The 26,187-nt window shown below is 41.2% G+C and overlaps 1 protein-coding gene across 1 annotated transcript in view; it reads left to right on the plus strand.

The window, feature by feature from the left end:
* MX1 (MX dynamin like GTPase 1) overlaps positions 1 to 25,870 on the plus strand; it is a 31,328-nt gene extending 5,458 nt beyond the window's left edge. Inside the window, exons 5-14 of the mRNA XM_034423962.3 lie at positions 3,916 to 4,070; positions 5,031 to 5,169; positions 7,293 to 7,491; positions 7,852 to 7,930; positions 8,361 to 8,483; positions 9,935 to 10,076; positions 18,973 to 19,122; positions 19,797 to 19,873; positions 20,546 to 20,767; positions 22,831 to 25,870. Coding sequence (XP_034279853.2) covers positions 3,916 to 4,070; positions 5,031 to 5,169; positions 7,293 to 7,491; positions 7,852 to 7,930; positions 8,361 to 8,483; positions 9,935 to 10,076; positions 18,973 to 19,122; positions 19,797 to 19,873; positions 20,546 to 20,767; positions 22,831 to 23,061 — 1,517 coding nt within the window. The 3' untranslated portion in view covers positions 23,062 to 25,870. The remainder of the gene's footprint in view (positions 1 to 3,915; positions 4,071 to 5,030; positions 5,170 to 7,292; positions 7,492 to 7,851; positions 7,931 to 8,360; positions 8,484 to 9,934; positions 10,077 to 18,972; positions 19,123 to 19,796; positions 19,874 to 20,545; positions 20,768 to 22,830) is intronic.
* Positions 25,871 to 26,187: the final 317 nt, after the last annotated feature.

Below are 26,187 nucleotides of genomic sequence, written 5' to 3' on the forward strand. Positions count from 1 at the left end.
GGGGTTGTAGAGATGGACCGGGGGGGGTCCATATAGCTACTGTGCGGGGTGGTGGGTTGGTTGGGCGCAGCGGAGGAGGCGAGAAGGGTAACCTAACCGGGGGCAGTTCCATCAATGTGATAAGTGGGAGGGGCAGGTATGGCGGACGCAGGGGGGCACATCAAGTGTCGGGGGTGCGCATGCGCTGTCTCCGAGCGATTGCACACTCCGGCCCCCAATGCGCAACTCGTGTCCTGGGTTGCGCAGAGTTTCAGGCCCAGGGTCCACGGCTGCTGTTGTGTAATGCCAGGTCGGTGGTTAATAAAGCCCCCCTCATTTGTGATCTTATTTCGGAGGGGGATGCGGACCTGGCAGGTATTACAGAGACCTGGTTGGGCCAAGAGGGGGGTCCCCCTCGTCGAAATGTGCCCGCCAGGTTTCCATGCATTTCATCAGCCAAGGGCCCGGGGGAGGGGTAGGGGAGTGGCGGTGATTATTAGGGAAAGTCTTTGTCCGAGGGAGACCACTGTTCCTCAGATAGCTGGATGTGAGTCCCTTTGTGTGAAGTGGGGCCGTGGGGTGCAGATGGGTTTGCTGACCACGTACCTGGCTCCCTGCCACATGGCAGCGACCCTGCCCGAGCTACTCGACGTCATTGCTGGGGTGGCGGTTGATACCCCCAGACTTATTGTCATGGGGGATTTCAACCTTCCATTTGCGGGTGAGGCGTCAGTGGTGGTTCGGGAGTTCATGGCTTCCATGACGGCCATGGACCTGACCCAAGTAGTTCAAGGCCCCACGCACATAGGGGGACACACTCTGGACTTGATTTTTATCTCTGGTCAGTGGTTGAATGATCTTATAGAGGGGATCTAGACATCAAACCCTTGTCATAGACAGATCATTCGCTCCTCCACCTGGACTTTCCTACTGCTTTCCCCCACCGCAGGGAGACGGAACCGACCAGATGGTTCCGTCCCAGGTGCCTGATGGACCCCGAAAGGTTCCTGACGGAGCTTGGGCCGTTTTCTGAGACTCTGACACACGACTCGACTGAAGAGCTGGTGGCCGTCTGGGAAAGGGCAGCCGCTGGAGCTTTGGACCGCGTCGTGCCTTTGCGGCCTCTGACCCGATGCCAATCTCAATTGGCTCCTTGGTTCTCTGAGGAGCTGAGAGAGATGAAGCGTCGGAAAAGATGCCTAGAGAGCATTTGGAGGACTAGTCAATCCGATTCCGACCGGACACAGGTGAGGTCTTATATCAAGACCTACCTAGTGGCGATAAAAGCGGCAAAATCTAACCATTTTTCCGCACTTATCACATCTGCAGAGAACCGCCCAGCCGCCCTGTTTAGGGTGACCCACTCCCTTCTTCGGGGGGGGAGTGCGGGAAGATCCCTTGCAGGATCGTGCTGAGGATTTTGTGCAATTCCTGCATGATAAAGTCGCTCGGATTCGGGATGGCATGGACTCCGATTGGATGAGTCCACGGGAGGAGACGAGGGCAGGTCTTGAGAATGTTATCTGGGAGGAGTTTGATCCTGTGGCTCCTGAGGATGTGGACAGGGTTCTGGGTAAGATTAGTGCCGCCACGTGTTTATTGGACCCGTGTCCCTCCTGGTTGGTACTGGCCTCCCGGGAGGTTACACGAGGCTGGCTCCAGGGGATTATAACTGCTTCTCTGAGCGAGGGTGCCTTTCCTGCCGCCTTGAAAGAGGCGGTAGTGAGGCCCCTCCTCAAGAAGCCTTCCCTGGACCCGGCTGAATTAGCCAACTACCGTCCGGTCTCCAACCTTCGTTTTGTGGCGAAGGTTGTTGAGAGCGTGGTGGCACGACAGCTTCCCCGACACCTGGATGAAGCTATCTATCTGGACCCGTGCCAGTCGGGCTTCAGGCAGGGGTACAGCACAGAAACGGCATTGGTCGCGTTGGTGGATGATCTCTGGAGGGCTCGGGACAGGGGTTGCTCCTCTGTCCTAGTCCTATTAGATCTCTCAGCGGCTTTTGATACCATCGACCATGGTATCATGCTGCGGCGGTTGAGGGGGTTAGGAATAGGGGGCACCGTTCTGCAGTGGTTCTCCTCCTTCCTCTCCGACCGCTCGCAGTTTGTGTTGGCAGGGGGACAGAGGTCGACCTTGAGGCATCTCGCATGGGGAGTGCCGCAAGGGTTGGTCCTCTCGCCCCTCCTGTTCAACATTTATGTGAAGCCGCTGGGTGAGATCATCCGTGGTTTTGGGGTGAAGTGTCACCTGTACGCTGACGACACTCAGCTGTACATCTCCACCCCAGACCACCCCAACGATGCCCTTGATGTGATGTCTCACGGCCTGGAGGCCGTGCGGGTCTGGATGGGGAGGAACAGGCTCAGAGTCAACCCTTCCAAGACCGAGTGGTTGTGGCTTCCGGCGTCCCGATATAGTCAGCAGGTGCCATCGCTGACTATTGGGGGTGAATCTTTGCCCCCCACAGAGAGGGCTCGCAATCTGGGTGTCCTCCTGGACGCACGGCTGTCTTTAGAATAGCATATGACGGCCGTGGCCAGGGGGGCCTTTTATCAGGTCTGCCTGATTCGCCAGTTGCAGCCCTTTCTGGACCGGGACGCCCTGCGCACAGTCACTCACGCCCTTGTTACCTCCCGGTTGGACTATTGTAATGCTCTCTACATGGGGCTCCCCTTGAAGAGCACTCGGAGGCTCCAACTGGTCCAGAATGCGGCCGCGCGGGTGGTTATGGGTGCAACCCATTGCGCCCACGTGACACCCCTCCTGCGCGAGCTGCACTGGCTCCCAGTGGTCTTCCGGGTGCGATTCAAGGTGTTGGTCACCACCTTTAAAGTGCTCCATGGCACAGGACCCGGGTACCTTCAAGACCGTCTTCTGCCACCAATAGCCTCCCACCGGCCAGTCCGCTCCCACAGAGAGGGTCTCCTCAGGGTGCCATCGGCCAAGTCATGTCGGCTGGCGACACCCAGGGGGAGGGCCTTCTCTGTGGGAGCCCCAGCCCTGTGGAATGAACTGCCCCCGGAAATTCGTAAGATTTCTGACCTCCGGGTATTTCGCTGCGCACTTAAGACCCTATTGTTCTGCCAGGCTGGGTTAGCAACATAATTTTAAATTGGATGTTTTAAATTTTTGGGGTTTTAAATTAAGCCAAATTTATTTAATACTTTTAAATTATTTTAAATTGATGTCTATTCTGTTTTTAAATAGGCTGTACACCGCCCTGAGTCCTTCGGGAGAAGGGCGGTATAGAAATAAAATAATAATAATAATAATTATTTATTATTATTTGATTGAGAAATAGTTTAGATAGAATATTTTTATATTCTATACATTAGAAGATGTATTTTTTCTTGTTACTTTCCTTGTGTCATTCCTTTTAATTGTCACACAATTATCCTTTATTTTTGATTCTGCTTTTTCGCTGACCAGGCACTAATATCCTGGTTTTCAATAATAAATTAAGCTAGGGTATGTTTCAGCCTTGCTATGAATCATGATAAAATAAATGCTAGCTAGCATTGCTTTCCCAAGTTATTCTGTGTAGATCATCTATTATAGCTATGAAAACAGAAATAATACTGCTAGCTAAAAAGCTAGCACAGTAAGGAGGCCCCTCTACTAATATTTATTAAATGCTTGCACAGCTTTCCAGCTTGACTTTTTAAAAATATAGTATTGTATTATCTATGTATCTAATTGTAAAGTTTAAAAGTTATGTGTTATGAAACAATTTTAGCATAAATAGTTACATTTGAGTACACAGAAGTACCTACATACTTAAAACTATTACAGGAAACAAGCCTGTTTAAAAATATATGCTAGTCTGTTTTCTTCAGAGGTCTTTTAGAACAAATGATGGTTTGATAAAACTGCTCTATATAAGGAGTTTCCCATAACTGAGTCTGTTGCTTTGTTTTGCCTCACATAACATAGCCCAGAATGCAATAGCTGGCGAAGGACTGGGTATTAGCAACAAATTAATTACCCTGGAAATTAGTTCTCCAGATGTTCCAGATCTCACCTTAATTGATCTTCCAGGAATTACAAGAGTGGCAGTAGGTAATCAACCACAAGACATTGGCAATCAGGTAAAATAAAAAAGATTTTATAAAGTGATAGGTATCTGATTATCAACTGAATTAGGGGCATGAAGATATGACAGCATTGTTTACTCCTAATTTCTGCTAGGAAAGATCTTTACATATTTCAGGAATGAAATGTACATATAGTTGTCTGTTACTGATTGCCTCATTTAGTGACCATTTGAAGTTACGATGGTGTAAAACAGATAGCTTTGCTACAGATGCATTTATTGCAGCATCCGGCAGTTACGTGATTACCATTTGTGTGCTCTGCAACTGGCTTATGACAAGCAGAGTTAACAGAGATGCAGAAGTAAAACAATTAAGTTGTGTTCAGGTGACGTTTCCCAGACAGACCAAATCAGAATTAAGGTTTTTAAGTGTTGTGATCACATGAGTTTCTGCTTAGTGATGGTGGCATTTAATGACTGAGTTGCCTGTCCCAGTTGTGGTCCTTAAGTGAGGGCTATCTATAGAATTTATCTTTCCTTTGGTTGATCTTTATTCAGTAAACGGACTCCAGAAATTATGCTGAGTTCATGCTGTCTATTTAATACACCTTGGAATGCCAGTGGAACTGAATAATATCCCCAGCCTAGTAATCATGATATCCAGATGTATGGAACCCTACAGTGTTCCCCTGCATAGGCTTCCTGCTCTTCATATATAAGCCTATGGACAGAGGATACTTAATATCTGGATAAAGTGGACAGGCACATTGTTCCTCCTTCACAGGTATTGAATGCTCCACATAGAAGCAGCATCTGTGAAATAGAATTTGGTGGGTGGGTGTTAAAGTAAGTTGCAGATTATGTACTATACATTACATAATACTTTCATAATACATAATAATTTTATGCATAGTTATGATAGCCTTGATAGAATAAATTATTTCTTCTTTCAAGCTTCATTGAAAATCATTTTATCCTCTACCTATGCCTGACATAAAATGCAATTTAATTACAGATCATGAAATTAATTCAAAGTTATATTACCAAACAAGAAACCATAAATTTGGTTGTGGTTCCAAGTAATGTTGATATTGCTACTACAGAGGCATTGAAAATGGCTCAAACAGTAGATCCCGAAGGACAGAGAACACTTGGTAAGTTAATGAGATTATTAAAATATTTTTTCTACTCATGAAATACAGTAGGATACTATTGTAAAATATTTTTTTATTGGAAATGTAAGGTTTTTTTCAAAAAAAATTCTTAAAAGTTATTGGAAGTCTGATTTTATTAAATTTCTGTTTATCGATGCAGTTGTCAAGAATGAAACATTGGCAGCTACATGTCTCTTCATTTCAACTTGTCATTAGAGTAAGGAGCGGGAGATGTTGATTACATGGGTTAGTTGGAAAAACGAAATTTCTACAGTTCCACTGAAATTTTTGAGAGTCTGGAAACTTTTCAAGGACTTCTTAACAGGTGTGAAGAAGAAGGCAGATGGTTCCCATAATAAAGAGAACTTGTTTACATGGTCTACGTGGAAGCATGAGGATTGGGCTGGGAAATTCATTGTTTAATATGTGAACTGGTGCCTGAGAATTTCAGTTAGTTTTACCTCGCCATTATCATGCAATGTATTCAATAAACAATAAGCTTTTCAGAAATGAAATGATCCTGGACTTTTGTTTGGATACTCAAGCTGGATGTTGACAGCTATATATTTCAAATATGCTCATACAGATTATCCTGAAATTGCAACCATTTGTTTAGTGAATACTTGAAGTTTATATTTATTTATCTATTTAAAACATTTATATAGCTGCCTCCTTATAACCAGTCCTGGCTGCCTCCCAATTAAAGGTTAAATGAGCATAAAAGCATATTAAAATGATAAGAACTAACAACAACAAATAACAAAAACATGGCGCTAAGTCAGACCTCTGATGTGCTGTCACCTCATCTTATTCCAGTGCTTAGGGGGAAAGCTAGGGCTTCAGAGGTTTACCAAAAGCTAGGAAGATAAGGGCGGCTGAACTTCAGGAGGCAGAAAGTTCCATAGGGCAGGGGCTGCCATGGAAAAGGCATACTTCTGAGCTCCCACAAGATGGTAATATTTATGGGAAGGGACTAGGAGTGTGCTTCCTGCCCTATTTAACCTGGTAGAACAGGTAGATATAATTAGGGAAAGCTGGCCCTGCAGATAACCTGGCCCTGTGCCATGCATGGTGCTAAAGGTAATGATCAGCACCTTGAATTGCATCTGGAAGGAAAATGGAAGTCAAAGCAGCCCACAGAACAAAGGTGTTATGTGAGCAAACCTAGCCTCCCTCTACACCCCCCCCCCCATTACTATGCTACTACGGGGTAGCTATTTTCTGAGTTGTACAAGAAGTTATGACAGCATTGAAAAGAATGACTTATGACCTGTTATCATATGACTGTAACCTTGTTGCTGGTATTCTTAAGATTTATATTGACTGTTTCCCTATGACTATCATTAAGTGTTGTAGCTTATGATTCTTGACGAATATATCTTTTCTTTTATGTACACCGAAAACGTATGCACCAAGACAAATTCCTTGTGTGTCCAATCACACTTGGCCAATAAAGAATTCTATTCTATTCTATATTTACAACTATTTCAGGGTCCACGCAGTCATGTGATCAAAATTCAAACCCTTGTCAATGCATCTATTTACAACAGTTGCAGTGTCTTGGGGTCATATGATCAGTATTTGCAACCAACATGGCAACCAACATGGCTGGGATGGTTGCAAAGTCCCATTCCAAGTCAATGGGAGAAACCAGTCACTTAATAAATATAGTAAAAAAAAGTTTTTAACATGATTAAAAAGATTAAATATTTGGGAATTTATTTTTTTAAAATAATGAATTATTCAAAATTCACTTTGAGTTGGAAAAGGATAACAGCAGATATTTCTAGAGGGAAAAACTATTGTGGTGCTTAAAAGTTTGTGAACTCTTTAATTTTCAATATTTCTGCCCACAGGTAATTTTTGACTTACAGCTGGTCATTTAATGACCATTCAAAGTTACAGTGGCCTTGGAAATGGTAAAGCTACTTGAAAGCCCACTTATTCAACATTTATTCCTCAAGGAGTGAGGAAAGAATAGCTACTTGGCGGTGTGCGTGTTTAGGGACACTCATTTTTTCAGACTGAATGTGGTTCAGGAATGAAGCAGCCTTCATTAGATTAAGCCTCAGCCTTTCTCAAGTAAACGAGCATGTCTTTCTTTTCCATCGATGATTTCATAGGTATTCTAACCAAGCCTGATTTGATCGATGAAGGAACTGAGAATGAGACCGTTGATGTTGTCCGGAATCAAAGAGTGCCTCTGAAAAAAGGATACATGATTGTTAAATGTCGTGGGCAGAGCGACCTCACTAATAAACTGAGCTTGGAGGATGCAATCAAGAAAGAGAGAGAATTTTTTGAAGAGCACAAGTTTTTCAGGTAGGATTTAGAAAATAATTCCAGAACATGGTTTAGCAAAATGTGCTCCTTTATACATCATAGTTTGTGTGTATGTCTCTATGAATGTGCCTGTATACAAACTAAAGTCTGGTGAAGTTTCATGTGTGAACTGGGCAGAGATATTTTTCTCTCATGTGCTTTAGCACTTCTAGTTAGTGACTGATGCTTACTCCCCACTTTGTTTCAAATTACCATCAAATTATTTGATCTCACAGCTTGCCTATAGAGCATATAATCCCTGTCCATCTGAAAGACATTGAGGAACACTGAGATGATACAAATGGTAACTTCAATATTATTGAGTAACTCTTGAATTTTATTCACTCTGATCTCCCCCAGTCTTCTTTTGGAAGAAGGCAGAGCTACTATCCCATTTCTGGCAGAAAAACTTACAAAAGAGCTCACTGAGCACATTCAGGTAAGGAACTCTCAATTCATTTCAGGTTGAATAGGAAAGATATCCTTGTGTTACATGTGCATTTTCATACCATGACTCTGATTGTGCTGCATAGAGATACATGCATCAGAATCCCAATTAGCTCTCTTTGTAGAAAGGATGAAGCAAATTTGCATCCTACTCAAACTGAATTCTTAAATCAATACATAATGGCTATGTATACATATTTCTATTCCTAGACATCTGATTCATACTGTAAGAGAGATTCCTAGGACCAGGTTTGTTTGTGTGCATGTAAATATTGTTATATCACTTGGCAGCTGCTAAAATTGGTAGCTTCCTACTGCAAAATGTCAGATGGATCTGTCAATCCACTATATTTAAAATTTCTGAATTTGCATAAGATTACAGTTTTACACTTTTCCTTTAGTTAATTTTATTGTTATTGCAGAGATCGCTGCCAACTTTAGAAAATCAAATAGAAATCAGCCTCCAGAAAACGCATGAAAAACTTCAGAAGTATGGTGAAGGTGTTCCTGAATCCTTGGAGGACAAGAAATATTTTTTTGTGCAAGTAAGGTTAATTATAGATTTAAAAAATAAAGGCAGAAGTGAGTTTGTATCTGATCATGAAGCAAATTGTATCCTTGTTAATTAGTCAGTATTGTTGCTAGGCATTTACTGTTGTGTTATATGTATAAAATGGCCAAAATACACAACTGTATCATCAGGAGCTTGTCACTATATTTTCTGTTATTGCTTTGCTTTTGGCGTTGAAGGATGATAGAATTTTGGGGGAGGGGGGCAATTGGGGATGGAACCTGAGGAGTTATTGATATCTGAGTACAGGGAAAGACCAAACCACAATTTAAAAATGCAAAATGGCCGCTTGTTCTTGTCCATTTGAATTTATTCTTCTTTATTCTGTACATTTTGCATTACATGTTTCTGATTTCATAATCTCTTTCCTTTACTAAACCCTCTTTCCTTTACATTGACATTAATTGTCCATAAACATCTTTGAATCCATTCAAATAATAAAAGTGTCATTCTGTGTGCTTATCTTTACACACACACACACACACACACACACACACACACACACACACAAGGTGCTGGACGCTGTCTCCCTTTGGAGATGGTTAAATCACCATTTCTCGCACCAGAAGCAATAACTTGGGGGTGGGGTGGCTTTTTCTTTCTCCAGATTTAAGGAGGAAACATGAAATCAATCCACATGCTCTCTCTCTTCATGAGCATATTATGGAAATGGAGGTTTCCCAATCAGCTGATGAGTTGAGTGACAGGGAAATGATTTCTTATTCATCTTTGCTAATTAATAAAGATAGCTGAGGATTTAGAGATGAGTTGATAGAAAACGTGGCACCGTGTGAAATGAAGAAGCATCTAGTTGTATGGTAAGAGACAGTGATGAGTTGTTAATGAAGCCACTTTTGAATTTTTTTGTGAGAAAATCAAATGTAATTTTGATTTTGGGATTTGATGATTAGAATTATATGGAATTATATAAGTAATGTAAACATTGTTAGTTTTGGGTATATGAGTTGAGTATGTTTTTTATCTACTATACATCTGTACGAAAAAAGTTGGAAGCAATTTTTTCATTTTTTTCTTTTTTTCAGTTTTATTTTGCTTGCTACCTGATTCTTTTTCCTTGTTTCCTTTTAGTCATGTTTTTGAAACTTAATAAAATTATAAATACAAAAGATAGTGCTAAAAATGCTACAAAACAAAACAAGACACTAACCTCAACAATTCTCACAAACCCCCAACTACCAGCAGCCACTTACTTGCTTGCCAGCCTTATAGCAAAGCATCTGGGACTTCCCAACCTATTCTAATTCCTTTAGGACTGATCTCTCAGAACTTTATACCCAGGTTTTTATATTTAAGGTTCCTGGAAATTGCATGGAGAGTTACTATCCTCCTGGAACACTTAGCTTGCATTACCATTTTAGCTGGTAATTTTATTTTTGCAATTATGTTATTTTGCATCTTTTCCAGAAAATCAAGGCTTTTAATGAAGACCTCTTAAAAATTTTACATGGAGAAGAGGATGAAAAATGTTCAAAAAAAAGTAGAACAATTACACGTATTCGAAAGGAATTTAATGAATGGCAAGATACAATTAATGATAACACTAAAGGTAAACTCAGTTTGGTTATGTGCTTTTCTCTTAGTGGATGCTTAGTTTCAGCATGAGTAGAAGTTTGAATTCTGGATATGCTTGTATTGCTACACATTCAGGTAGGCTTGTTAGTATGAGAGGTTCTATATATAACTTTTGTATAAGTTTTATTGAAAATCTATAAGAAGGAAAATTAAAAACTAATACAAAGTAATATAAAGTAAGAAAAAATCTAAGAGCTAAAAGTGCAAAAAAAGAGGGGGGTACAAAGAAGTAGCTGTCAATCTTTACAACAAGTACAATAATAAATTTACTATGTAATTACAATCTAACTCTCTTCTTTTTATAATATATCCTTTAATCATTAAAACTATAAATCATAACTTCATTTTTTCTGTTTTATGCAAAAAAGCCATAAGGGGTTTCCAGTCAGCAATAAACATAGATATTTTTTCTCTGATCAGTCAGTTTAGACATCTCAGCAAGTTCAGGCATATATTTTCCTATTGTTCAATCTGTATGCAGGTAATCCTCGATTTACCACCACAATGAGCCCAAATTTTCTGTTGTTAAGTGAGACATTTGTTAAGTGAGTTTTGTCCCATTTTACGACCTTTCTTGCATTTTACAACCTTTCACAGTTGTTAAGTGAATCACTGCAGTTGTTAAATTAGTAACATGATTGTTAACTGAATTTGGATTCCCCATTGACTTTGCTTGTCAAAAGGTTGCAAAAGGTGATTACAGGACCTTGGGACACAGAAACAGTCATAAACATGAATAAGTTGCAAAGGTTGTAACTCTGAGAAATGGTCATAAGTAACTTTTTCAGTGCTGTTGTAACTTTGAACAGCCACTAAATGAACTGTTATAAATCGAGGACTACCTGTATTATATCTAATTTTTTTGCCTACTTTATCTTATAATTATTTTCTTAAATTCTCTTGTTCCAATCTCAGATAGTTTTTCCTTTACTAATTGTTCCAAATAGTACATTTCAACATTTTTATCAAAACCAATTAGATATATCTAAGTAATTCATAATCGAAGAAGAAGTATCCGTGAGACCCAGCAAGAGATGGGATCCAGCTGCTTCTCCATCCCCCGCTGTCGCCCTTACCTTCTCAGGCCAGGCGAGGAGTGATGGGGAGGAGAGAGGGGAGGGATGGGACCAGCCAGTGGTGGGATCAGCCGGTTCTCCGAACTGCAGAAGTTTACTGATTTGGCAGAGAGCTGCAGCAGAGGAATTAAAGAGCCACATGCGGCTCCAGAGCCACGAGTTCCCGATCCCCGACTTAGAGCAATCTTGAGTCATAGACCTTTTGCCTGGACCCAATTCTTGATAGATACGAACTGAAAAGATTGCAAAATTACTCTTTATTCTTCAGACTTTCTAGAGCAATGATTTCCAAATATTGTCCTTATTTGTGCCACTATAGTCATTCAAAACACTTGAGGACCATATATAATTCAGGAATTCATGGCACATATAATTTTATAGGAGGCGTCAAGAGGACCCCAAGTTAAATATTTTTTAAAAATATAAATTTTTAATTATCAAAATGTTGAGATTACCAAATCTCACATGATTTTGTGAAGTTCCTGGGATTTTGAAAAAGAATTCTGTATCCTAAAATCTAGCAAGATTTCTGAGTCTGGTGGCTCAGCAGACTGATAGCATTGTGATTAACACCAGCTGTCTGCAATTACTGTAAATTCGAATCTCACCAGGCTCAAGGTTGACTCAGCCTTCCATCCTTTCTAAGGTAGGTAAATTGAGGACCCAGTTTGTGGGGGCAATAAGCTGACTTTGTATAAATATACAAAAGTATGAAGGCTATTGCTTAATGCATTGTAAGCCACCCTGAGTCTCCGGAGAAGGGCGGCATATAAATCAAATTTAAAAAAAAATTAGAAAATCAGAATTGTGTCTGCTTAAAAAAATGGGTGTGTAGATTTTGTGCAACATTACTTGCATAGCAGTATACACAGGCCATAATTTTGAATCCATTGCATTTGTTTTCATGGGAAAGTATCTGCTAAAATCTTTATGTGGCGCAAGCAAAATTACATAAAAGAAGAACAGCTTTGAGTTTTAAGAACTGTTAAACACATAAGTGTATAAGGTGTGAAAAAGAAATTGATTTTATAGCTATATCTCAAAAAAAAAAATAGTGGTATCTAGCCAATTTTATCTCAAATTTGAAACTAAACAGGATCGGATTAGTTTCTTTTTGAATAGGAGACTCCAGGATACATAGTAGAAAAGGAAGTGAGAAACATCCTAGAAGGCAAATCATTTCCATTCATTTGCCAAGAAAACTATATGGAAGTATTCATGTACTACCGTGTTTCCCCGAAAATAAGACCCTGTCTTATATTTTTTTTGAGCCCTGAAATAAGCGCTTGACCTTATTGCCATACACTCAAAAGCCCAATTGGACTTATTATCAGGGGATGTCTTATTTGGGGGGAAACGGTAATTCGGAATTGAGCATGAGTCAAGTAAGTCACTACCTTTTTTTTTTTTTTTACTTGTAGTAGACTGTGTTGTTCAATAAAGGGAAAAGATATCCCTTCAGGCATGCAAATTGGTTCTTCAAGTCCAGAGTATTACTCAACTGGATTAAGTTTCTTCCAAAGCTGAGAAGTAGGAACAATCAAGCTTGAGAAAATCAGTGATTCCTTCGAGGAATTTAAGAAAAACCATGGATAAAATAAAATCCAGGAATAATATTCTACATAAACTTTCTGGAACTAGCTGGGGAACAAGTACTACAGCTCTTAGGACATCAGCTCTTGCTTTGGTATGTTTGGTGGCTGAGTATTGCAACCCTGTATTGTTAAAAAGTGCACACACAAAAGGAGTGGACACCCAGCATAAATCACACCATGAGGCTACTATCAGGAAATATTAAACCAATGCCTTCCGAATGGCTACTGGTACTATCTAATCTGCCACTTCGACAACTTAGAAGACAATCGGCCTTAAAAAAGGAAGGGCAGAAATGTGAGGTAAATCAATTATTACCTATACTCTAAAATTGTGGCGATCAAAAAATCAGGCTCCAATCTTAGAACCTGCTGTGGAAACAGCAATTGGTCAGAGAAGACTTTGACATTGAGATAGCATAGTGCAAGGAATGGACAACTTCTAACCCAAATCTGTTTAATATAGTGTCTAATCCAGAATAACCTGCCATCAGCTTTGCTCTTCCAAAAAAACAAAACAAAACTGGACAACACTCAACTGGATTCAAATCAATTATAGCAGGTGCCAATATTAAAATTACAAATGGGGGGATTGGTTGATAATTCTAACTGACTGTGGAAATGTCCCACAAACATTACATCATATTGCAATGCATATTGCCCTTCAGAAGGTTCACTGAATCCCTGCAAGAACTACATCATCTTGAGGACACTGCTGTACGATAGCTAAATGATCTAGATATCTGGCCATAGGCTTAGTCGCTCTAGTAACTGCTTATATATAATTTAATTTTATTCATTATTTGTATTGTGCATTTTTAAAATATAGTCATACATCAGCACTCAACTGCTTCAAAACTCATTGAATTCAGTATTCAACATGTTTTGGAGCAGAAATCTTGTCCCAGAGTTTCTTTCTCAGTAGTCGATGCACAAGGAAGAACTTACTGATGTTGGCTCCCTCATGACTCACTATTTCTTCCCGCAAAAATAGCAGGTCACATGGTTTTCTCAGTACCCGTCAGTTTTAGTATTCGGCGCATCTTCCAGAATGAATTACCAACAAGTACCCAGTTACCACTATTTATAGTTCTGGTGTTTTATATTTTCATACACATTTTATATGCTGTTTTGTGAATTTAATGTATTAATGTTGTATACTGTTACACTATACGACATACATACTGTTATGTAAATAGGTTTCTTGGTGGGAAGTTTAAACTAACTGACCATCAGCTGATTGGCTGACCACCACAGCTGCAAGGTATATAAGGGGAGCTGTTTCCCCAGGTCAGTTGCTGGATTCACACCCTAAATAAAAGAGCTGTTGTCACACACTGCCTGGCTTGCTGCGTCCTCATTCACCCAACTTAACATTGGCGACGAAGGTGGGATTTGAGGCCAGAAGCCAAGGAAAGAGCTGAAGCCACAGCCAAGACAGAGCTGAGGCCACGAGAAGAGCTGAAGTCACAAGCTGAGAGAGAAGCGGAATGCCCGAATCCAGCCAGGCGAGCGAGCGGAGCACCGGAGAATCACAAAACGATGTCTGCATACACACCGCCAGCGCCTTTCAACCCCAAGGAAGAGAAGTGGGGATCCTACATGTCCCGTTTCGAGTGCTTCATGGTGGCCAATGACCTGCAAGGACTACTGGACGTTTGGAAGAAGGCTCTATTCCTGAGCCACTGCGGACCATGGGTGTTCGACATGGCCGAAGCCTTATCGGAGCCGAATTCGGTCCACACCATATCATGGTCCAACTCTTCAGACCCTGCTGAAAGACCACTATGGCCCAAGGCCTTCAAAGTACGTCCAGCGATACGAGTTCCGGCAAAGACTGCAGCAGGACGGAGAGTCGATCAGTGAGTACGTCGCTGCCCTACGTAAGGCCGCAAATCAGTGCAAATACAGAGACTTGGATGAAATACTCCTAGAGCAACTAATTTGCGGAGTGAGGGACGGCCAGCTACAGAGGAGGCTACTCGCAAGATCGAACCTGACCCTGCATATCGCACTAGACAAAGCCAGAGCCCAAGAATCTTCAGTTAAGGCCGCCGAAAGATTGCAAGGGACCATCCATGGCCGGGCAACGCAGAGGTTGGCGCCAGTGCACCGTGAAGCCGTAAGCACCGAGAGCGAAGGGGAGTCCGATGAGGGGGTCTGCCGCACCGAGCAGTCTAGGCAGGACCGACAAGGACCCCAGAACGACTGCGCCAGCTGTGGAGACGTTCCCATATTTTGATGATGTGCTCATCACCGCAGAAGACGAACAACAACTAGGGGGAAGGCTCAGACAAGTCCTGGAAAAATTCAGGAGTGCTGGACTCAGAGTCATACGCAACAAGTATATGATCGCAGTCCCCTCAGTAGAGTTCCTGGGGTACCGAGTAGACGGCACCGGCATACACCCCACCGAGAGTAAGATCAGGGCAATCCAGGAGGCCCCCACCCCAAAAGACAAAGTGGAACTGCAGGCATTCCTGGGACTTTTAAATTTTTACACAATCTTCTTGAAGGACAAGGCAACAGTGGCTGAACCCCTGCACAGACTGTTAACTAAGAAGTCCACTTGGAAATGGGGGAAGGCCGAGGCTACTGCATTTGCAAACATAAAAAAACTGCTGTCAGCCGAGAGCTTCTTCATACAACTCTACGCTTCCCCTTGTTTTAGCTTGTGATGCGTCCCCTTTCGGCGTGGGAGCTGTTCTAAGCCATAGATTTCCAAACGGCCTAGAGGCACCCATCGCCTACTACTCCCGGACACTCTCCAGCGCCGAGCGGAACTACAGCCACCTGGACAAAGAGGCCCTCGCCGCCATCTCTGGGGTAAAGAAATTCCACAAATACCTATTCAGAAGGGACTTCGACCTAATCACTGACCATCGCCCGCTTCTGGGTCTCATCGCAGGAGACAGACCAACACTGGCAGCCCTATCACCCAGGATGACATGCTGGGCCATCTTCCTCACAGCCTACTCTTATTGCCTGGTACATCGACCAGGGGTGGACATGGGCAACGCCAATGCACTCAGCCGATGCCCACTACCAGACAAGCTAGAAGACCCCACACCCGGCATCCCAATCCTGCTGATAGACGTATTGGATTCGGGACCCATTACATCAGCAGAGGTAGCGAGAGCATCAACCAAGGACCATGTGATTCGGAAGGTCACAAGTTGGGTGACGAGGGGGTGGCCGGAAAAGACTGAGGGTGGGGAATTTAAACAGTACGCTAGCAAACTGGAGGAACTAACCATGCAAGAGGGATGTCTGTTATGGGGCGATCGAGTTATTGTTCCCTTGTGCCTAAGGGAAAAGATCTTAACTCTATTGCATGAGGGGCACCCTGGGATCGTTCGAATGAAGGGGCTAGCCAGGAGCTATGTCTGGTGGCCTAACATGGACAAAGACATTACCGAGTGGGTGGAGAGATGTCAATCCTGCCAGGAGTCTAGGCCAGATCCACCGACAGTACCGGTGTGGGAATGGAAAAGGCCCCAGGGTCCCTGGTCCAGGATTCACATAGACTTCGCCGGCCCATTTCATGGACAGATCTTTATGGTTATAGTGGATGCATTCTCCAAGTAGCTGGAGATCAAGCTCATGAGGGCCACTACCAGCGACGCAGTTATCAAAGAACTGAGACAGTTGTTCACCACCCACGGGTTACCAGATGTCCTCGTTTCGGACAACGGCCCACAATTCATGGCCACACAATTCAAGGGGTACCTAGCGGACCTGGGGATCAGACACGTACTCTCTGCCCCATTTCATCTAGCCAGTAACGGACAGGCTGAGAGATTCGTAAGAACGGCCAAGGAGGCCCTCTCACGCCTAGGCCCCGGGGATTGGCAGGAAAGAATAGATCGATTTCTAACGGCCCAGCACACCACCCCTTGTACCACTACAGGCCGAAGCCCGGCGGAGTTATTAATGGGAAGGAAGCTCCGAGGGGTACTGGACAGGCTAAACCCCAACTACTCCCCCAACAGTTTCAAGGGGGGGGGGCGAGAGGAAATTCAGGGAGTTCACCATAGGGACTCCAGTTTATGCCAGAAACTATGGGAAGGGCCCACTCTGGGAAACAGGAACAATCACAGAAATCACGGGGCCCAAATCATACAGAATAGACATGGGGGATGGGAAGGTTTGGCACAGACACATAGATCAACTGAGGAAACGAATAGCTGCAGATGCCGAGGAAAACTTCAAGGAACCGTTCCCTGACTACCAACCAGAACCACAAACTACATCAAGCCCGAGTGCAGTGGAGGACTTAGCTGTCAATTCGGGCATCCAGTGCCGCCCCATCGAAGAGGGTCGACCGACCGGAGAAGTTGCCGCTCACAAAGAAGTCTCGGAGGTTCCATTGGCAGAGCAGGGAGAGACAGGGAGTCCCTCCGACCTGCTCGACACCTCCCCTCCGACTGAACTGCGCAGGTCGACCAGGATACGTACACGCCCTGATCACCTGAGGGACTTTGTATGTTAATACTCACCCCAAGTGACTTCTGGGAGGGGAGGAGTGTTATGTAAATAGGTTTCTTGGTGGGAAGTTTAAACTAACTGACCATCAGCTGATTGGCTGACCACTACAGCTGCAAGGTATATAAGGGCAGCTGTTTCCCCAGGTCAGTTGCTGGATTCACACCCTAAATAAAAGAGTTGTTGTCACACACTGCCTGGCTTGCTGCGTCCTCATTCACCCAACTTAACACATACATACATACATACATACATACATACATACATACATACATACATACGTAACCAAACAAACAAACAAATAAATAAAAGCAGAAAGGGCCATTCTCTTTCTAGCCATAGATGAGGTATGGCCAATAAAAGAAATAAGGAAGCAATTTTAAAATGCTGCTGTGCTTATTATGACCAGAGTTTAATTAACTGTCCAAATACTTTTTGAATATTAACATTCAGAATCATCCCCAAGACAATTGCCGAAGATAGCTTTGGTACAAAATGCTGTGGCCAGATTGCTGGCACATGGATCCAGCTATTGTACTATAACTGCAATATTTGCAATACCTGATATTTTTTGCCAATAAGCTTTTAAGCCCAATTGAAAGTACAAGTCACTTATAAAGCCTATATACGTGATGGTGAACCTATGGCACGCGTGCCACAGGTGGCACGCGGAGCCATATTAGTGGGCACGCCAGCTCAGCTTTGGGGCGCATGCGCGTGCCGGCCAGCTGATTTTCGGGCCTTCTGGGCCCACCAGAAGTAGGGAAACAGGCTGTTTCCTGCCTCTGGAGGGCTTGTGGGGGGGAGGGGAAGGCCCGTTTTTCTTTCTTACCTGGCTCCAGATCCTCTCTATTTATCTGGGAAGGGCGAAAACAGCCTTTCCCACCCTCTTGGAGGCCCTATGGAGGCTGAAAGGGCCCATTTCCCGACTCCCGGTGGGACAGGAAGTGATGTTTTTTCCTGTCCCCAGCCTCCAGAGACTCCTAGAGAGGCTCCTAGAGAGGCTCCTACAGACTCCTAGAGAGGTTCTGGAAGCTGGGGACAGCAAAAAAAGTCACTTCCTGTCCCAGCGAGAGTTGGGGAAATGGGCACTTTCAGCCTCGTAGGGCCTCCAAGGAAGTGGGAAAGGCTGTTTTCTCCCTTCCCAGATACACAGAGAGGATCTGGAACCAGGTATGAAAGAAAAACGGGCCTACCAGGCCATCATGTGCCAGGAGCGGGGGGGAGGGGCTTGTGCACGCATGCGCATGGGCACGTGCGTGTGCGACCCTCCCCCGCCCCCCCTTCCTGGCACGCGATGGCAAAAAGGTTAGCCATCACTGGCCTATATGATGCAGCTGTGTTAAATTAGGAAGTTTAGAATTATTCTGCTTGTTTTGTGAGATAAACTGTGAGAAAGAAAATGGACTAGGAAACAGACTTTTCTTGGAGCTGTCTAAAATCTGTGGAAGGTTTTAGTCCAGAGACTTACCTAATTCCATTGCTGCTGGAGTTCCATAAAGCAATAGAAAGGCTTCTTTTTCGTTGGTATTTGATAATCAGATATGGGGAAGTTGATGTGGGATATGCTTTGCTTTTTATACATTGGATTGTTTGGGTTGAATTTGTGGGATGTTGAGTATTATTTCAATATGATGTTTTACACATTTTAGATTTTAGAATTTTTCATGTGAGTGATACAGATATTTGTAAAATAAAGAAAAAAACTATTTTGCAGTAAATCTTCAAGGAAGTGGAAATTTAGGAAATATATCCCGTGGCAGAGAACTTCCAGGGTTTGTCAATTTCAAAACTTTTGAGAACTCTGTAAGACGGCAAATTAAACGATTAGAATATCCAGCATATGGAGTGTTGAAAGACATTTCAGGTAAATTCTAATTCTACTTTTGTGAATGACTCTTAAGAATATTTTGTCCAGTAGCTGCAGTTTTTGGTGTGCATTGTTTTGTTTAGAAAAATGTATAATTTTATGAAGGGCTTTTGTGCTTCTTGGGTTGGCAGTTGTATTGGATATGTCTGCTATGTAAAGTGGCTTTGGGGACCCCCAAGGAGTGTGAAGCAGAACCTGGGTTATCTCAGTGAATGGTGTGTTTGTGTGTGTGTGTGTGTGTGTGTGAGAGAGAGAGAGAGAGAGAGAGAGAGAGAGAGAGAGAGAGAGAGTGTTAGAGTTCTTGGTTTTGACATAGGAACACTGGCACGACTCTGCCTTTAACTTAAAATGTAAGATGTATAGTTAATAAATCACTTTTACATTAAACTATGTTGTACAGAATTGTTCAGATTTTTCCAGGGTCCCTCTCTGAAACACGTTTTATATAGTATATTGGATTTAAATAGAAATCTGTAGAAAAAAATTCTTTTATGCCTAATATCACACACTTCTCCTGATTTTAATATTTATTTATGTAGATCAAAGGGGGTGTGAAGGCTTTAATCCCAATATCCAAGTGTTGAATGTCCAGTTATTATATGGTGTATGGTTGGGATCTACCTATATTTTTAGTTGATCCTGTCATTAAATTGCTGCCTCTTTTTTTCTAGAGCTTGTGCGGGAAGCATTTATTGAACTTGCTAAACAACACTTCAGTAGTTTCTGTGCTCTCTGCAAAGTTGCTCAGGTAATTAGCCATACTTGCAATGAATTTCCAAAAGCATAGCCATGTAGTTTAAAGTGAAAACAATAAAGTACTATAATAAACAAATTCATTATTTTGGAAGATTTCATGGATCATTGTCCACTTCAGATGTAGTTGTGTATGTGCATGTCTGACTAAGGAGAATAAATCTATATTTATGTCCTTGCACAGTTAATTGCATTGATGACATGATGGATGGTGTTACTTGAGGTATAGAGTTAATTTGGTTCACTGTCTTGAGTTATCTGCTCTCCAATTACACTTATTTTCTGTTTTCAGGGCAGAGTAGAACTACAGTCTAGATTGCACAGTGAACTGTGGGGAAACCTCCCAATTGTAATGCTGCTAAACTGAAATTGTGCTCTAACTCTGTACACTGTAAATGAGCCATCAGGGATAAGAATGATATTTTTGTAATTCTCAAACCTCCTGAAAAGCATTGTGCTGGGGAAGTTTAATATACTTAAATAAAAGTTGGGGATAGAGAAATGCACATAAATTCTAGATGACTAACAGTGATCCACAAAAACCCTATAATAAATTCTCTGTAAAACTAGCAAAAAGAAGAAAAAACATAATATAATACCTAAGGAACCATATAATTGTCATAATCCCACAAATGTGGCAAACCGTTTTTTTTTTCCTGTTATGCAGAACAATATTGAAGATTTAAAGCTCACACAAGAAGACAAAGCAAAAAATATGATACACACTCAGTTTAAACTTGAAAATGTGGTTTACTGCCAGGACAGTGTATATAGTGAAGATTTTAGAACAGTAAGAGCGACAAAAATCACTCCAGTTCCTTATTTAGCTGATTTTACAGAAAAGTGCTCAGTGGAGGAAATGATTTACCATATCACCGCCTACTATAAAGTAAGTTCAATAGTTTGTGAGTGATTTCTGTCTCTTTTAAAATCCCCTTTGCGTGTTTCATTTACTTAGCCATTAATAGGCATAATTTAGTAATTTTTAAAATATATCACCTTTCCTGCGGATATATCTATGGGTCTCAAAATTCAATACTTATTATTAATTATTTCACTGAAGTAAAAAGTATCTTTTTACTTTTATTAAGATATTCTTTTTTTACAGGTTTAAGTGAGCAAAAATGCAAAGGTTTCATAAACGTAGTTAGGGTGCAGTATTTGCATGATCAAATCATTAGCACAGGGCTAAGTAGGGCTAGTAAATGTCAGCTTAACAGGTCCATATGAATCATATAACACCTGTGGACATTGAAATATGTTGGCATATACACAGAAACACATACAGTATATACATTTACCCCATGCACACATACATACTGATATAGTGTACCATTAATCAAGAACTGCTTTACTTGGGGCCTCCTGACATGGGTGGAATGCTGCAAAGACACAGGATTTCAGCTTTTGAGGCTCTCTTCAGGTTAAATTAAATTTTTATGCCACAATTTTTCCAGACACTAAAATACAAAGTGTATATGTGAAGAGTAGAATTATTTGAACTATGGGAAATAATTCTTCCCCTCTACTCTGTTGAGACTCCACTTGGAATACTATGTCAGGTCTGGGTACCAGAGTTCAAAACAGACTATGGTGAATTAGAGCAAGGTCAGAGGGGGCTACTGATACAGTGAAGTGCCTGAAAATAGAGCTCTATGAGGAACATCAAATGATAGTTGGGTATGCTTACCTAACAAAAAAAAATTGAACAAAAATGTAATTAATCTTTAAGTATTTGAAGAGTACATTTGAAGACAAAGGAACTCTACAATCTTTATATCTATTATATTGTAAGAATTCATGTGAGTTAGCTTGCAGAAACTTGCTGTGCTCCATCCGCTTCATGAAAGTCCATGTAAACAGATTTGCAGCTTCTGTAAAAGTGGTACTTGGAGCAATAGCAACAGCACTTAGACTTAGATACCATTTCACAGGGCTTCACGGCCCTCTCTAAGCAGTTTACAGAGTCAGCATATTGCCCCCAACAATCTCAGTCCTCATTTTACCCACCTTGGAAGGATGGACGCCTGAGTCAACCTTGAGCCGGTGAGACCCGAACTGCCAAACTGCTGGCAGTCAGTGATAAGCAGAAGTAGCTTGCAATACTGCATTCTAACTACTGCACCACCTTGGCTCTCATTTATAAATGTTTTATGAGGGTCTCTTTACTCTTTTTTCTCTACCCCTCAGTATAGAAATATTGTTAAATACATTCCATTTTTGCAATTTTGAAGCTGCAAGATAGCAGGGCATTTTAGTGAGCATCTGCAAGAGCATTGCCAGAAACTTGAGTATAACTTCCTGTTCTCTATTAAAGAGTTGAATATGGGAGAGTATAGGTAGTCCTTGGCTTATGACCACAACTGTGTCGTTAAGTGAGGTAGTTGTTAAGTGATTTATGACCACAATTTCAGTTGTTAAGTGAGGCAGTTGTTAAGTGACTCACACCCAATTTTATGACTTTTGCCATGATTGTTAAGCAAATCACTGCAGCGATTAAGTGAATCCGGCTTCCCCTATTGACTTTGCTTGCCAAAAACTAGCTGGGAACTTCACAAATGGAATATCACATTATATGATCCCAGGACATTGCAATTGTTGTAAATAAAAGCCAATTGCCAAATTCTGATCACGTGACTGTGGGGATGCTGGGTTGATTGATTGAGGATTTTTTCAGTGCTGTTGAAACTTTAATGGTCACTTAACAAATGGTTGTAAAATGTACACAAAACAAAAGGCTGTATCTTCTGGCAGGGGTGTGTGGTGGTGGCAGTAGGCATCTCCCAACAGAAACTGCTTGATTTTCATTTGTGATAGGATACAGCTTCACAGGAGACAAGGCTTTAGTATAAACCTTAACATACTGGTAGGGAGAGATTATGGGATATCGATATGTTTCCAGCCATTTATATTACCCTGGAATAATTTTTTTCTCCTTAACTTTGCTTTCAGAGTGCAAAAATCCGGCTTGGTAGTCAGATTCCTATGATCATACAGTTATACATGTTCAGGGATTTTGCTGAGAGGTTACAGAATGCAATGATGCAGCTTTTGCAAAGCGGAGATCAGTTGGAAATTCTCTTTCATGAGGGAAAGGATGTTGTCAACATAAGGAATTCTTTAAAGGAAAGGATTGGACGACTTCATAAAGCTCGACTGCTTTTGAAAAAATTCTTTATTTAAATAGGATGGCTAATATTTCTGTATAAAAACTTCTGGTAGCAGCTCTGCTTCTGTTAGATGACTGTATTAAGGGTATTTGTAACTTATGTTTAACATTTGTAAAATTATTCAGTGATGCTCCTCAACTTGAATTTAGAACCACAATTGGCAAAGAAAGGCCAATTTTGAGAATTAGAATTTGTATTTGCTACTTTACATGCACCTTATAAAATCACTGTTAGTTACTGTGAACCTTTCATTGCTATTGAGTCAATATGCTATCTGTCCATGTGCTACAACTATACTAACATAATGTCCGCTGTCCCCAATGCCAATGCCTATTCTTGGCTTTATGTTCAAAACCGCAGAAATAACCTCCTTCCCCCAGTTCCAAGGTTGTAGGAGGTAAAGAATAACGCTATCTTCAGCACACTTATCATTTTTACACTCCTCCTTGTATGTAGTCTATGTATTGTATTGTAACCTAAGCTGAAGAAAGATTAAAAGAGAGAAAACTAAATCATAAACTAGGGTTTCCCATCCTTTTTCATTATATAGCCAACAAATATTGATAAGCTCCTTCATATAAATGGGAGGTGATTACAGAGGTGGGGTGGGGAAAAGGTATTGGTTCTATCATTCAACTTTGGAACAGCCTCCCACTTCAAATTCAAAGGGCCCCACCTTTTTAGCCTTCATGAAGGCCATGAAGATCTGGCTCTTCCCCAAGCATTGGGTTAGGAGGAAGTTGATTAAGGAGGCTGATAGCTGGTTGATGTGTCAAGTAAAAAGGGTTAATTTCATTTTATTCTACTTTAATGTGGGCCACCTAGGATCACTATGTAAGGCAGATGGCCATATAAGTAGTTTAAATAAATAAACTATTAACCTAATAACTATATCATTTCACATTTATCAAGTCCTGGAAAATGGATTATTTCATGAGCCACTGTATTTTACTATTTTAGGACAAAGTAGCAGAAGGACAGCAGGTAATGTTGACCTGAGACTGAAGGGAAGTTGGTGTGTCTATTACCTGAAAGGGCAGTTAGTATCTCTGTGGTACAATCTGCCACTGCTCATTTCTATGTGATGACTGGTGAAGCAAAACATGTTACGCATCCTAGGAGAAAATGCTACTTTAACACTGGTATTGCTAAGAATGTTTTAACACTTGACTCACTCATGGTATTGGGACTAATTGAAGCCAATATCATGAGGGGAAAGCACACTGCTGAGGCATGCATTTATCATGGTAGGACCCCGGAGAAGGGCCATAAGTTTTCATTTCTTCATAGTAGATCTATTGACAAGGTTGTGTTATCTGTCTCAATGCATAGTCTGATTTCTAAATGAAAATATATATTACATTTTCTTAATCTTCAGGATCTAATTTTTTTAGCATATAGCCTGGGAAGTAAATAGGTAGGCTAAATGTCAGTGAAGACTCAATCATCCAGGCCAAAAGTATTTTAAAAAGTTAAATCAGGACACTAGACCAAAGTATAACTGATTTAATCTTTTAAAATGTAGGCTAAGCAGGTCAACAGGGACCAAGTGAAATAGAATACTGCAGTTCTCTACTTGCTTCTCTGAGGAGTCCTATTGACTTCAGTGGATCCTGTCAGTACTCACATGTAGGAGTTTTAAGTTACATTTGATTAGCAGATCAGCAACAATATAATTCTAGTTCTATTTGTTAAATTTTATTAAGTTTCATTATAAAATAAAAATATAGAACAAAAATTAGAAAAAGAAAAGTATGAAGAGAGAAAAGAAATGACTTACAATGTTGTTTTTGTGCAATATTGTAGATTGCAAAAATAAAAAATCTCAATGGTTTCAGTGCCCTCTTCAGGTTGCTTGTATCATATAATGTCACCCTAGCTCTAATACCACTTTACACCTCTGATATATCATTATTTCAAGAACTTACTATATGGAACAACATTTAAACTTCACCACTGTCTTCAGATTGGTAATGAAAATTCATACAGGACAAAACATTAAGCAGAATTAAGTGACAAAAATCACAGATTGATATTACATCTGAGAGATACACTTAGAAACAATATGAACATTCCAGATCATTCTTTGTATTTTGAATTCAGTTATTCTAATGAGCATTCCAGTAAGATCTGTAACATACTTCCACCAAAGATATTACCTGAAATTAAACAATTTCTTGCATGAAATGTGTTTATTCCAGTGAAAAATAAAACCTGTACATTAATCTCATTTAAGGTTACATTTAGGAGAACAAAAATAAAATATACTATGTTGAAATTGTAGAGACTTTGAAATATGCTTTGCAATCCTGAACAGTGTGCAAATTAGTATGTGTAGTGTGTATTGGTGGTTCTCAACCTGTGGTTTGTGGACCCCTGGGGAGCCGTGATATCATCATGGGGTCCAAAAACTTGAAAAAAACGTTATGATTTAAATCTTGGGGGGGGTCCGTGGCCATAGTCCATGCCATAAAAAGGTATCTAAAGGGGGCCCATGGTGAAAAGGTTGAGAACCGCTGGTGTATATAGTTTATTATTAACATAGTAAAAACACAGCTAGAGGTAGTCAATTTATATGATAATAAAGCAAAATTAAATAAATAATGGTATAATGGGAATGATTTTGCTTTATATACATGTGTAACTGTCATGTAACTTTAATTCTTTTTAATTCTTAATTCTTTAATGTAATTATTTTTGTTTCCTGTAGCAAATTATCTAAAAATAGTTCTGCCTGATTTCTGGTGTGCTCGTTGGGTATGAAACCCAGAGGTTTCTCCCTCTTCTGCTTCAATACAGAAATAAAGTTTTGTCTTTCCTCAGTCTTGTGTGGACATTGACTTCTTCACAATGGGATCCCCTAACTAGCCAGGCTTTTGGCCAACTGGGAATATGCACAATTTTCCTTCAGATCTCCCAGCTGAATGTGAATTGGAGAGTAGGAAAGACACATGTTATATATATCAACCCAACACGTGTTCAAGCAAAGGAGGAACATAATCAAAACAGATACAGGAATTGCAAATTCTGTGGCCAATATGAGTTTGTGGACTTGACAGGGCTTGTAAATTGGAGCTGCACAGTGGCTAGAAACACTGTGGCTGCCTTGTAATTAGCCTTAATTAAGCCATTTCCTCTC

This window comes from Pantherophis guttatus, chromosome 5 (assembly GCF_059756535.1).
Source record: "Pantherophis guttatus breed Tessera chromosome 5, ASM5975653v1, whole genome shotgun sequence".
Taxonomy (NCBI): Eukaryota; Metazoa; Chordata; class Lepidosauria; order Squamata; family Colubridae; genus Pantherophis; species Pantherophis guttatus.